The following is a 12,386-nucleotide window of genomic DNA, read 5'->3' as shown; positions in this document are numbered from 1 at the left end:
CACCTGGCGAAGGTTCTTTTCACCGCGAGGTTCAGCAACACGGAGTTTATTGACCCAATTAGTTTTCACATAAGTTAGTCGCATAATTCAGACTTTTAACTTCTCCCAATGTCCTCATAAGCTAAACCAAAACAAGTGTAACTGATGAGCATACCAGGATTGTTTCTACAGAGTCAGTCTATATCAATACAGATCTGGTATCCAAATCTGTTCTCCATCCTGCTTACACCTTCCTCGTCAAATCCGTGTATTATACTTAGATACCCACCTTTCTCTCCATCTCGGTGTGGAACCCCCCAATGTTGCTGAACTCGCTCCCTGTATGTGTTAGTACCGAGTAGGGGTGTAAAAAGAATAAACATACCGGTGTAGACGTCCTCCCAGTCGATGGAGGTGTCTTTGCCCAAGAGGATATCCCTGTGGAGATTGGAGGAGCCACCCAATAACTGCGGCTTGAAGTCTGTGTTTTCAACGATTTGCAACTCCATGGTGCGCTTTATCGGCTCACCGGCACCGAAAATCCGTCTATACTGCTCCAACTTGGCGTCGTGCTGGGTCTTTTCCCAATTGGCGATTCTCGCCTCCAAAGGGTGTCTATTGTTGAGCTGGGATGCAATGGACAATGGGCCCTGTTCGGCCCTAAGGATATCTTGCAACGCTGGCGCAGACGGCGCGGCGTCACCGAAGCGCACGGAGTCGACCTGTGCGTGCTGGTTATTTTCTGGGATGATTCTCAAAGACTGGATAGTCGGTTAGTAGGTGAAGCGGTACGGATCAGAGATGTGGCACGGAAGGAAAGCAAAATAGGGTGCAATGAAGTGCAACGGTGTAGTGATGCATGGAACTAAACAAGCTCAATCGGTGGCTTTATCCAGCCTTCTGCTTTGTAATCCAAATTATTCATCTCATACATGTCGGGAAAACATGGAATATACGTACCATTGGGTAAATTTTAGTTAGGACGGGTTTGAGATAGTGGCCTTATTCTATTCGCATGCTACAGATATATATGAGGAAGGTCAGTGGCGCTGGCTGGTGCGCGCACTCCCTTGAGAATTTTGGGGTTAATGTTTTGCTGATAAGATTCGGCAAGTAATCAAATGGCTTGCACGGCGGCTTTTGTGGACGATAATAGAAGGCTATTGATACACCTCCGTTTAAAACTAAACGTCACTGTGATCGAAACAATTCCACGGTATAACGACCGCTGAACCAGAACCACCGATCAGACCCCTGTCGCTTCTCGTCTCTGGTGACCACTGTGTTTAGATACACTTCATCAGCCACACCAAAGCTTTTACAGAAGGCAATTCCAGTCCCAATATTCGCATTCGCTCTTTATCCGCACATCGAGTTGAAAACTATCTAGAACCACAGAGCAAGACGGTACAATGTCCGTTTTGGCGATTCCCACCACGATTTCTGTTCCGAATGGTACTAAAGAGTCCGTGGGTTCTCTGGAGAAGGCAGTGAATATTTCCGGGGACGAAGTGAATTCCAGTGAAGCCCCTACAGTGGATCATATGGATACTTCCTCAGAGAAAACTCCTTATGGACTCCGATATAGTATCTCCGTCCCCTCCGCCTCCATTGCAAAGCTCAGCCCCGACGGGCACATGTTCGCGGTAGCATCCGCGGACAAACTCGTGCGCATCTATGATGCACGCCACGGCCGGCTTGTACGCGCGCTCGTGGGCCACACGCGCGGTGTCTCGGACCTCTGCTGGGCGCCCGATTCTGCGCATCTCGCATCGTGCGCGGACGACATGACCATCCGCCTCTGGCGCGTCGAGCACGGCACGTGTCTCAAGGTGCTCCGTGGCCATACGTACCATGTAACATGTCTCCTGTTCAACCCGCGTGGAAACTTGCTCATCTCGGGCTCCGCGGACGAGGCGATTCGCATCTGGGATATTGCACGCGGTAAGTGTCTCAAGACGCTCTCGGCACATTCCGAGGCGATCTCCAGCATTGACATGAGTTGGGACGGTACCATCATTGCGAGCTCTTCGTACGACGGCATGATCCGTCTTTTCGACGCGGACCTGGGCCAGTGCTTGAAGACGCTTATTTACGACCGTGGCGACAGTTCGTTCCCTGCGAGCTACGTCCGCTTCTCTCCCAACGGCCGCTACGTGCTTGCCAGCACCTTTGACGGCTGTGTGCGCTTATGGGACTACACGCACAACAAGGTTGCCAAGACGTACCGCGGCCTGCGACCGCTCTTTGAGAAATACAACTGTGGCACGCGTTTCGTCACACTGCTGATGCGTCCCATGGTGGTTTCTGGTGCCGAGGATGGCCAGATCCATCTCTGGGACATGCAGAGTAAGGTCATAGTGGGGTTGTTGAATACGGGATCCTCCCCTGTGTTGGAGGTGGATGTTTGGGATCAGGGCACAGTGTTAATAAGCTGCTCGCTTAAGGGTGATGTACACGTGTGGGATCTTGTGGAGGGGACGAAGTGAGGTTTCTCGACCGAGTGCCGTGTTTGATATCATATATTGGTATTTATTCGTCATACGGTGCTATTTCTTCATTTTAATATGTTTACGATAGTCATCCAGAGGCCAGTTATTACCGTTGTTCTCGTGACGCCATGTATTAACATGTACCGGTCATCTTCACACCTTGTATATACAGTCCCTAGTTATCCTCATGCCATTTAATATTTTACTGTCTATAAAGTTTTAATGGTGAGTGTCTGGGTTGGTTGCTACACGATGTCTCTGGCACGAAAGTCACTTTTGACTCTCCCGGATACTAGAACGTGATGGCATCTGCTAAAATTTTTCAAGGATGGATACTTTCATGTGAAGTGTATCTGGTTGAAACTCTGGATACCTGACTTGACAGCGAACACCTGGCTTGACAGTAAATACGCAGCATGTCCAGGGCCTGTACTTGCATACATAACTGCGGTCTTTCCATGCCCTCTAGAGCTAGTTGGCTCTACAACGTCTTTAATAGTAAAATTCCCCCTTACATACCGCTGAGACGAATGTAGAACTCTGTTTGGCGTTGTGCTTGTATATTGAATGTATATAGCAAAGATTACAATAGTCTACGAATTCACCCGAGAAAACCGCGTATTTACCTCATTCTCTATGTGCTAATGCAGACAGGTTCAGATACCAACACCTATACGCAATGGTAGATAAATCTCTGTGGCAAGTATTATAAATCACTGTGATAATTATTATGCTACAAATGTCATAGTATGTCAAACGTCTCGTTTTGCTACCGTCGCCGAACCTTCCGATATAAAAGGTAAAAATCTGATCTCTTCTCTTGCTCAATTACCCTTTCCCTCCCTTTTTCTCCTCTCCCAAGATTCCCTCACTTTAGAGTGCTTTATTGCAGTGATATTCCTATATTTCACCAAGCCTTGACAGCCGTGATATATCCTGCAATCGCTGCTCACCGCGTTCTGTTTCTTTCTATGCACGCACGCAAAACCTTTTTTTTTTCAGTCACGCCAGATCAATCTCCATCCTTCTGTTGCTCCACGTCTCACTCACTTCCATCGCGTGCTCCTAATATGCTATCGGTGAGATTTCTGTTTCGAGCGGCCATTACACGCACCGTAGAGGTGCACGCGGTCAGGCCTCTCTCTTCCAGACCCACCTTCTTCAAACCCACTATACCCTTACCACTGAGTGCAGAAACCCTCCCGAAGTGTAAGTCTCCCAATCGCCAATCCTCCGTTTTTCGTTACTAATCATCCAGTTACGTTTCCGGCGCAGACCCACACGGTCGCCCAGGTGTCGACACAGCTCGCGGCATTGCTCGCGTCACAGCAGTCCGTCACGTTGCATGGCTGGATTGACAAGAAGCCGCTCAAGATCTCTAAAAACTTGGTTTTCGGCGAAATTAGAGACATCAACGGTGAACTTAACCAGTTTTTGTGCAAAAACAACGCGGTGGTGGCCCAGTTGCGCCGCGAAACACGCATGGAGGATGCAGTGTGCATTACCGGGACCGTCCAGAGGCGGCGCGCGAAGCTGTCCGAGAGCACTGAGGGCTCTTCTTGGGACTTGGTGGTGACGGGCTATCAGACACTTAACCGTGCGGCCGAGACAGCTGCGCAGTTGGACTCGTGCCGCGGCAAGCCGGAACTCATCCCGCCGCAGTACCGCTACCTCCAGCTCCGGCTCCCGTTCTACCAGCGCGCGCTCAAGGCACGCGCAGCCGCGTCATATGCTGCACGCGCGGAGTTGACCGCGCATGGGTTTACGGAGGTAGAGACTCCGCTCTTATTCAAGTCCACACCTGAGGGAGCGCGTGAGTTCCTCGTGCCCACGCGCAAGCACGATCAGTTCTACGCGCTCCCCCAATCGCCACAGCAGTACAAACAGCTTCTTATGGCGAGCGGGGTCCACCGGTACTTCCAGATAGCCAAATGTTTCCGCGACGAGGACTTGCGCGCGGACAGACAGCCAGAGTTCACACAAATCGACTTGGAGATGGCGTTCGCGGGTGCACACGACGTGCAACGCGCGGTCGAAAAACTCGTGGCGCGTGTGTGGCGTGACGTACGCGCGTTACGCTTCTACGTACCTGTGGGCGACTTCCAAATGACCGCCCATCAGGAGGGTACACCCTTCCCCCAATTAACCTACAACGACGCCTTGGCAAAGTATGGGATCGACAAGCCCGACTTGCGCTCGAGTCTCACCTTTGATAACTTGTCCCGCTACGCCACGGTTAAAAATGTCCCTGAAGAGTTCACCGTCTTCGAGGTTTGTGTGTTGCGCCAGGCTTTTGATGCCAGTCAGAAGTGTGTTTTTGACAAGACGTTGAACGATCCTTTGCAGTACAAGGCGCGTCAACCACGTGTGATTCCGATCAAGAGTGCAACCGATGCCACGTCGTGGACCTCTGCGTTTAGTGAAATAGTGGAGTTTAAGCCGGAGATGATAGCAGAGTTGCACGAAAAGTTGCGGTTGCAGCCAGGTGATATCATTGCGGGGAGCACAAGGGCTGAGGTGAGCTACGAAAACCCTACACCGCTTGGGAGGTTTAGGCAGATTGCTATTGCCGCATACCCGGAAAAGTGGCAGCGTGAAATAGTGGCACGCGACGACCTACCTGCAATTGGGAACGAGTCCGATAAAGTCTCACACCTGGAAATTTTTGTGGCCTGCTGGGTGGTGAACTTCCCGCTCTTCAGTCCCATCGATGGCGACGTCACAAATGGCTACCCCGCATACCTCTACGATCAGTTCTGCTCTACCCACCACCCTTTCACTATGGCCCACCCCGATGACTATAGCCTTCTCGCGACGGATCCGCTCCGCGTACGCGGCGAGCACTACGACTTGGTTGTCAACGGGGTTGAGTTGGGCGGCGGGTCCCGCAGAGTCCACGACTCGGAACTCCAGCGCTACATCTTCCAGGAAATCCTCCGCATAGAAAACCCCGACCGCCTTTTTGGACACTTGTTGCATGCGTTGTCGCTCGGCTGTCCCCCGCATGCCGGTTTGGCCATCGGGTTCGACCGTATGTGTGCCATGTTGATTGGTAGTTCGAGCATCCGCGATGTTGTCGCCTTCCCTAAGACCATGGCTGGCGGAGATGCTGTCGTCGGGAGTCCTGCTACAGTGAGTGATGCTGTCTTAAAGCACTACCACGTTTCGAAGAGTAAGGCTTAGATGCGCATAGATGATCCGTCTTATTGTATATAGAGCCCATCGAAGGGCGGTAAAGACGGTATAGGTGTTTTACTACTATATAGAGAACAGGTGTTTTATAGACCAGGTATTCATATCATAGAGCGTACGAAGAGAAGCTTCCTTTAATGAGGGGACACTCTTAGAACCATAACCCTGGCCCTGGATATGGGTAGCGTCTATATAGCGCCAGTTCTAGAACCTGTCGCTAGCGTGGAATCCTGAATATTATATGCCTCCAAACGGTGTATTCATCTGATGAGGCAGTACTTGTGGAAGGATTTAAGGGATCACTTAGAGTATATAAATGGGTGTCTTTTCGTATTTGTTTCATCAGGAGGGAAATTAATAGCAACATATGAAGAGGGTAGTGCCAATCGATGAACTGGTTCTTTCCCATCAGTCAGAGGTTCTCTAGGGGATTTTCACATCGAAATCTAATATCTGATAGTCTTGTTTCTCTTTTGGCTTTTGGAAATTGGAGAAACTCTAATGCTATCTTGGTATTTCCTTCGATCTGTCTCAGGATTGCTCGATATCTATCGTAAATGGCCTACCTAGAAACTGTCAAAGCAGGAAGTACATCGAGAAGGTTAATTGACTGGTGTCTTGATAGACGTTGGTGGGCTCACCAAAATTCCCAACGCATGGCAAACGTAAGTTTGGGAATTATCTCAATAATAGAGATATGTATGAAGGGGTATGGCTGAATTTTATTTTGAGGTATGTAGATAACAGCCAGGACGGAAGTGAAAACTATTCATAAACGCAACCGAAATGCACAGGAGTCTGACATGATATGGACTATCTCGCAATAAATCAGTTTCATAGAGCTTATTGAAGATTATTGTGGGTAAATCTTTGGTTCTGGCCAAAGTTGATAAACAGTGTGGGTTGGTATGTTACGTGCTAATGTGCTTCAATGACGCCTCTAGTTCCCTGATTTGGTCTCTTCCCAAACTTTTGATCTTAATGTCAGGTACTATTCTTCCAGTTCTGTTATTTGAAACTCTTCATGGAATTGAGGGGAATGAGAACGGATTAAGAAACAATTTCGTATATTATAGCGTTGGGGTAACCAGGGATGTGATTTTCCTTATTAGTAGCTTCATTCTAAACCCCCCTTATTGGCTATTAAATCCCCATTTTCATCTAATGCGCACCCCCATTAGCACTTCTTGTTGAAACATAACATTTGTCGGATAAAACAGTTTTTAGATACATGTCATAATGAACGTCATGGCATACGGCTCGTACTCAAGACTTGGGCGATTTCTTTGGTATCAATATCTAACCTTGGTATAAAATGCTAAGAGGATGTATTCCATAGACAAATTTCATAGCTTAACACCGTTCCTTTAGTCTGAGGTCGCTGTAGGATGGTTTAGATACTACAATTCTATATGGTTTTAATTTGGGATTCCCTCAAATAGCCTCAAAAATTAAAAATATTCAAGTCCCCCAAATTCAATGGATTTAGAATAGAGAACCATTCACATTTCCAGACAAAGGGGAAAGAGATTAAAACAGGACATGCGGGATTTACCATCAGGCGGAATAACCAGATATCTTGAGCATACCGAGATCACTGCCGAAATTACACACTGGATTCAAGGGCGTATCACTTGATAACTGCCAGTACTGGGAATCTACAAATCGAAAATCTCCCATTTAAATGCTGGAGATGGATCCAGGACTAGATTAGGGAACCATACACGAGGATTCTTGATTTATAGTATGGTAAACCAAATACGGCCATTTTAGATAACAGTTAGTCGAACAGCACGCCTGAAGATATCAGGCCATACCTTTAATTCAGAACAGGACAAGATACCATTTCTTCTCGGTAACAGATTGGTTATCCTGATTCACGGATCCTTCCCAATGAAGAATACATATGCGGCTGTGAGACTAGTTTAGCTTTATCTAAAATAGAATGTGCGACCAGGGTCTATTCGTCAAGACTATACCCCTGGGTCCTTGATTATAACGCCAGACGAAGAGAAATTTGACGGCGCAACAATTTTAGTATAGTATTAGTAGCTGGTGATTCTGCTTTCATAATGTCTACACGCCTAAAATTGATTCATAGATATGCACCGCCGTGTACATGAACGCACAATACGTACCTGTCCCCTGCAACTATTAACGCCTGCATGAAATTAGACACTCTCAAAGATGGCACTCAAGTGTCGTTTCTTGACGGTATGCAAAGTAAGGCCCCATTGTTCAGCGCATCGACAATGGCCTATACTCAGGTGGCATTCTGCATGACCTCTATCCGGAATATTGGGAGGACAGGTGCCCTAGGAACTGCTTTCTAACCTTTGCTATCAGGTGGCAGAGACTGAGAAGGGTTGAGAATACGGAAAGCTTTTTTTTTTATTGTGTCCGATAAATCCTAGGGACTGCCAGGGGAAATCCCGTTGAACCACGGGCTTGGCCTCAGGTCAAGGCCCAATCGAGAAGATGTATCCCGTAGTGTACAGGTTTGCCTATTGAGGGCGCAGATGGGAGGACGTGGGAACTGGCCTATGATTTATCTACCAGCGTAGTATATGGCTATATTCACTGTTTGGAATGACATATACTGAGGGATTGACTTTTTAGTTAAGCGGGAGGTCGGTTAAAATGATGCCTAGATAGTAAAAGTGAGTGACTCTTATACGGTCAGCTGATAAGGATCGGGCCATTTGCACAAACCAATCAGAGAAGCTGGAATACCCGATTGGTAACTCAACTTAAAGCCCTAGTTAGATAAGCCTCTAGCGTTACCATCAGAGAAGCAGAGCCTGCCAAACTGTCTAATTATAATGGATGGAACTATAAGGATATTCAATCAATGTGACTCGCGTTATTTTGTTGCGATATGAGCACTAGCTAGTAAGACGGAAACCCGGATAGCATTCAGGGCTAAAGATACATGAAAAAAATTACACATTCAGAGTCTCGGGGAACGAGTGTTGATTTTACATGAACTATCTCTTGCACCCTCGATGTAAGGTGCGAAACACTATAGTGTGAACCCAGTGATAATAACAACTCAAATGTACCTCTGGGCTTGACGACAAGATATTGCACTCCTTTCGGTTATTTTCTTGGCTTAGAGGTAGTGGCGTCGCAGGCGTCAAGAGTTTACCATCCCTTATGATTGCCAAGCAATCCAGAGAGGATTCAAACCTCTAGATTGTCCCAAACGAGTTAAATGAAACGTATTACCGCGCTTTGAGTTTGCAAAAGGAAGCAGTTGCCTCGGAGTTTATGTGACAGAGAATGAAGGCTGGTGCGTTATTAAACAAATATCAGGTTGCCTGTGAAAATTACCTGGTTCTTGTTTATTGACGTAGGCTCCTCATAAACGGGTGGAAATTAACATTTGGGTATAACAGGAATACGATATACACCTTGAACTCCGCCCTTAGCCGCTTTAACTAGCTCGCCACTATCTTCCACCGGCTCCATTAACTTCTTCTTCGCTATCGGTTCCGTGAATTGAAACTATCCCTGTTGGACTAATATAAAATGCTCTTGGGGTTGTCAGATTGGACCGAGATAGCCCGAAATTTCTGACTCTCGCTCTTACCAACAGACTACCCGTCTTTGGTCGGTAAGGTGGTGATTATTATCGGTGATACCTCTAGTGTGGGTTTCAAGATTGTCAAGCTCTTGGGTGCAGCCAGTTCCAAGATCTACATCTTTGCCAGTAACGAAGCCAGCACGCTCCAGGCGATCGAGGATGCCAAGAAGGCGAACAAGGGCATCGATGTTCACTTTGTGAAGATTGATTTGAGCGACTTGGCCGCCGTCAGGCTTTCCTCAAAGACTTTTTTGCCGCAAGAATCTAAATTGTATCTTGTAATTCGCAGTTCAAATGTGTTGAGCCTGCCAAAGAGCTCCACTTCCTTGTTTGCTTAGAAAACCCCGCCGTACACCTTGTTCCTTGCTATCAACGGTGCGTACTCTGAGTTATTTGCCGCCTTGTCGCCAGCCGTGTCCACCGCCAACAACGGTGAGTACATCATTCCGTGGGGAAGGTTTGGCAGAAGCAGAGCCGATGTTGCCGAGTCTGCAAGCGACGAGATCGGCGAGAAGTTCTACAAGTGCTTGGAAGATGAGACGGCCAAGTATTTGTAACGTGATTTCTTTTCTATATATATTATTTATTTGGTTCTTTGTAATGGTGTAGGCAACGGAGGTTGGTGGAACGTTTAGATAGGGCCTAGGCGGCCAAGACGGCCAAGACCCAACCCTGATCTCAATCCTCGTTACTTAGTGAGGCATCGAGCAGGGTATACACATAATACATCGATGATTTGTGGAGCGAGCCTGACGATATACGGTATCAGTAGTGTATTGCTAAAAGCGTTTTTAAGACTGTAGATAATAGGTTCTGCAGGACTGCTTTGCAACTAAGTACTTATCGGACTACCAGAATTACTCTGCTTTACTTACATCCTAAGTTCTCCTGTTCCTATTACTATTAGACTTTTGTCACGTGCATATAGAGCAAGCCTTGTTCGCGACGAAATTTCATACACCCCCCTGAAAAACGCGCATATGCATCTCTCACAGTGCTATAAATTAGCTCGCCACCTTCTTCCGCTTCTTTCACGTTAATTTCTTCCTCATTGCTTCCATCAATTAAGCCCACTCTTACTCTAACACCAATACAATATGCTTTTAGGATTATTAGACTATGCCCAAATGGCTAGAAACTTCTTTCCACCCGCCCCTGCGCTCTTGCCAAAGGACTACCCGTCTTTGGCTGATAAGGTGGTGATTGTCACTGGAGGTAACTCTGGTGTGGGATTCGAGGTTGTCAAGCTCTTGGGTGCGACCGGTGCTAAGGTCTACATCTTTGCCAGGAGCGAAGCCAGCACGCTCCAGGCGATCGAGGATGCCAAGAAGGTGGACAAGGACATCGATGTTCACTTCGTGAAGGTTGATTTGAGCGACTTGACCACCATCAAGCCTGCTGCCGAGGAGTTTTTGGCACGTGAATCCAGATTGGATCTTGTGATCCACAATGCTGGTGTGATGATTCCACCAAAGGGTTCCACCTCTGCTCAGGGCTACGAGTTACAGTTAGGGACTAACATTATCGGTCCGTTCGCATTGCAGAAGCTCTTGACCCCTGTGATGTACGAGACGGTAGAGAAGTTTAACACCGCTAATGAATCCAGAATCGTCTGGGTTTCGTCCTCTGCCCACGCGCTTTCTCCGAAACACGGTATCAACTTGGACAATTTGAACGACTTGACTGCAGATGAATGGAGCAACTACGGACATTCTAAGGCTGGAATGATGATCGCCGCCGCTCAGTGGGCCAAGCACAACCCAAAGGAGGCTGCCAAGATTGTCACCATTTCGGTCGATCCGGGTAACTTGAAGACCAACTTGCAGAGACACATGTCCTCGTTTACCGAGAAAATCTTACTGTATACTTTGTTCCCTGCTATCAACGGTGCGTACTCTGAGTTATTTGCCGCCTTGTCGCCAGCCGTGTCCACCGCCAACAACGGTGAGTACATCATTCCGTGGGGAAGATTCGGTAGAATCAGAGCCGATGTTGCCGAGTCCGCTGGCAACGAGACCGGCGAGAAGTTCTACAAGTACTTGGAAGATGAGACGGCCAAGTATTTGTAACGTGATTTCTTTTTTGTATATATTGTTAATCTTGTTTTTTAGCTGCAATGTTGTAGATGATTGGGAAATTTCGATGATCCAACGACTATGCCAATGGTCAAAGTTCATACAGCGTGTGTACTCGATGGTCTTTACTTTAGCAGATCGCTTCTTCCGATTAGGGAGACGTATATTGCCAACACCTAGCTGTATAGGATGACACCAGAGCATATACCCATATTGTGGCGGGTCCGAATTTCAGATTAATAATGATGGGCACTGATTGTCATGAGGCCTTCCTATCGGTGGATATGAATATTATGCGCATCTCTATATGAGCCAAGGGCTCAAAACCTACTATGGGACTTAATCCTTGTTACGTGGTGGGGCACTGAGCGGGGTATGAACATAATGCACCGATGATTTGTTAGGCAAGACTTGTGAGGTAGTGACACCAACGTTTTTCAATAGTGTTTTTAAAGCTGGGTCGATATTAGTTCCTGCAGGATTACTCCATAGCCTAATTACTCTCGGGTTATCGGTATTAGGCAATTTCACTTGTACCCTGATTTTCCGTTTTTACCAACGACAATATTCAAGCTTTTGTCACTATGCATACATGGTAAACCTGTATCACGGCGAAATTTCATGCGTTGCCACTCCGAAAAACGCGCACATGCATCTCTCGCAGTGCTATAAATTAGCTCGCCACCCTCTTCCACCTACTTCATTAATGTCCTCTCCCTTATTGTTTTCGTGAATTGAAACCATAATTACTCTAACAATACAATATGCTCTTAGGATTATCGGATATAACCCAACTGGCCAGAAACTTCTGCCCACCCGCCCCCGCGTTCTTGCCAAAGGACTACCCGTCTTTGGCCGGTAAGGTGGTGATTGTCACTGGAGGTAACTCTGGTGTGGGATTCGAGGTTGTCAAGCTCTTGGGTGCGACCGGTGCTAAGGTCTACATCTTTTCCAGAAACGAAGCCAACACGCTCCAGGCGATCGAGGATGCCAAGAAGGTGGACAAGGACATCGATGTTCACTTCGTGAAGGTTGATTTGAGCGACTTGACCACCATCAAGC

At 47.4% G+C, this 12,386-nt stretch overlaps 4 protein-coding genes across 4 annotated transcripts; 3 read left to right on the top strand and 1 right to left on the bottom strand.

Annotated features, from left to right (window-relative positions):
• On the bottom strand, window positions 1-926 carry BABINDRAFT_13428 (uncharacterized protein; the record flags this gene model as incomplete). Its single annotated transcript, XM_019127081.1, has 3 exons — window positions 1-318; window positions 365-740; window positions 912-926. 3 exons carry the CDS (start codon window positions 924-926, stop codon window positions 257-259), a joined length of 453 nt encoding a protein of 150 aa, XP_018985149.1. The 3' UTR covers window positions 1-256.
• A 597-nt stretch (window positions 927-1,523) lies between these two features.
• On the top strand, window positions 1,524-2,468 carry BABINDRAFT_36833 (WD40 repeat domain-containing protein; the record flags this gene model as incomplete). The annotated part of the gene is made up of 1 exon (XM_019131788.1): window positions 1,524-2,468. One exon carries the CDS (start codon window positions 1,524-1,526, stop codon window positions 2,466-2,468), a length of 945 nt encoding a protein of 314 aa, XP_018985148.1.
• A 958-nt stretch (window positions 2,469-3,426) lies between these two features.
• BABINDRAFT_161506 (aspartate--tRNA ligase) lies at window positions 3,427-5,764 on the top strand. Its single transcript, XM_019128845.1, has 2 exons — window positions 3,427-3,680; window positions 3,730-5,764. The coding sequence occupies exons 1-2, from the start codon at window positions 3,542-3,544 to the stop codon at window positions 5,652-5,654; spliced, it is 2,064 nt and encodes a 687-aa protein (XP_018985147.1). The 5' UTR covers window positions 3,427-3,541; the 3' UTR covers window positions 5,655-5,764.
• A 4,582-nt stretch (window positions 5,765-10,346) lies between these two features.
• On the top strand, window positions 10,347-11,318 carry BABINDRAFT_36586 (uncharacterized protein; the record flags this gene model as incomplete). Its single annotated transcript, XM_019131776.1, has 1 exon — window positions 10,347-11,318. One exon carries the CDS (start codon window positions 10,347-10,349, stop codon window positions 11,316-11,318), a length of 972 nt encoding a protein of 323 aa, XP_018985146.1.
• Window positions 11,319-12,386: the final 1,068 nt, after the last annotated feature.

The sequence above is a fragment of the Babjeviella inositovora genome, assembly GCF_001661335.1.
Source record: "Babjeviella inositovora NRRL Y-12698 unplaced genomic scaffold BABINscaffold_6, whole genome shotgun sequence".
Lineage (NCBI taxonomy): Eukaryota > Fungi > Ascomycota > Pichiomycetes > Serinales > Babjeviella > Babjeviella inositovora.
Note: the sequence above shows the minus strand (reverse complement) of the source record. Positions and strands in the feature narration are given on the sequence as shown.

Bases quoted from the DNA above. Each gene is read 5' to 3' on its own strand.
- BABINDRAFT_161506 (XM_019128845.1), top strand. From the start codon at position 3,542: ATGCTATCGGTGAGATTTCTGTTTCGAGCGGCCATTACACGCACCGTA. The intron at 3,681-3,729 runs GTAAGTCTCCCA...CTAATCATCCAG, and splicing joins TGCAGAAACCCTCCCGAAGT to TTACGTTTCCGGCGCAGACC.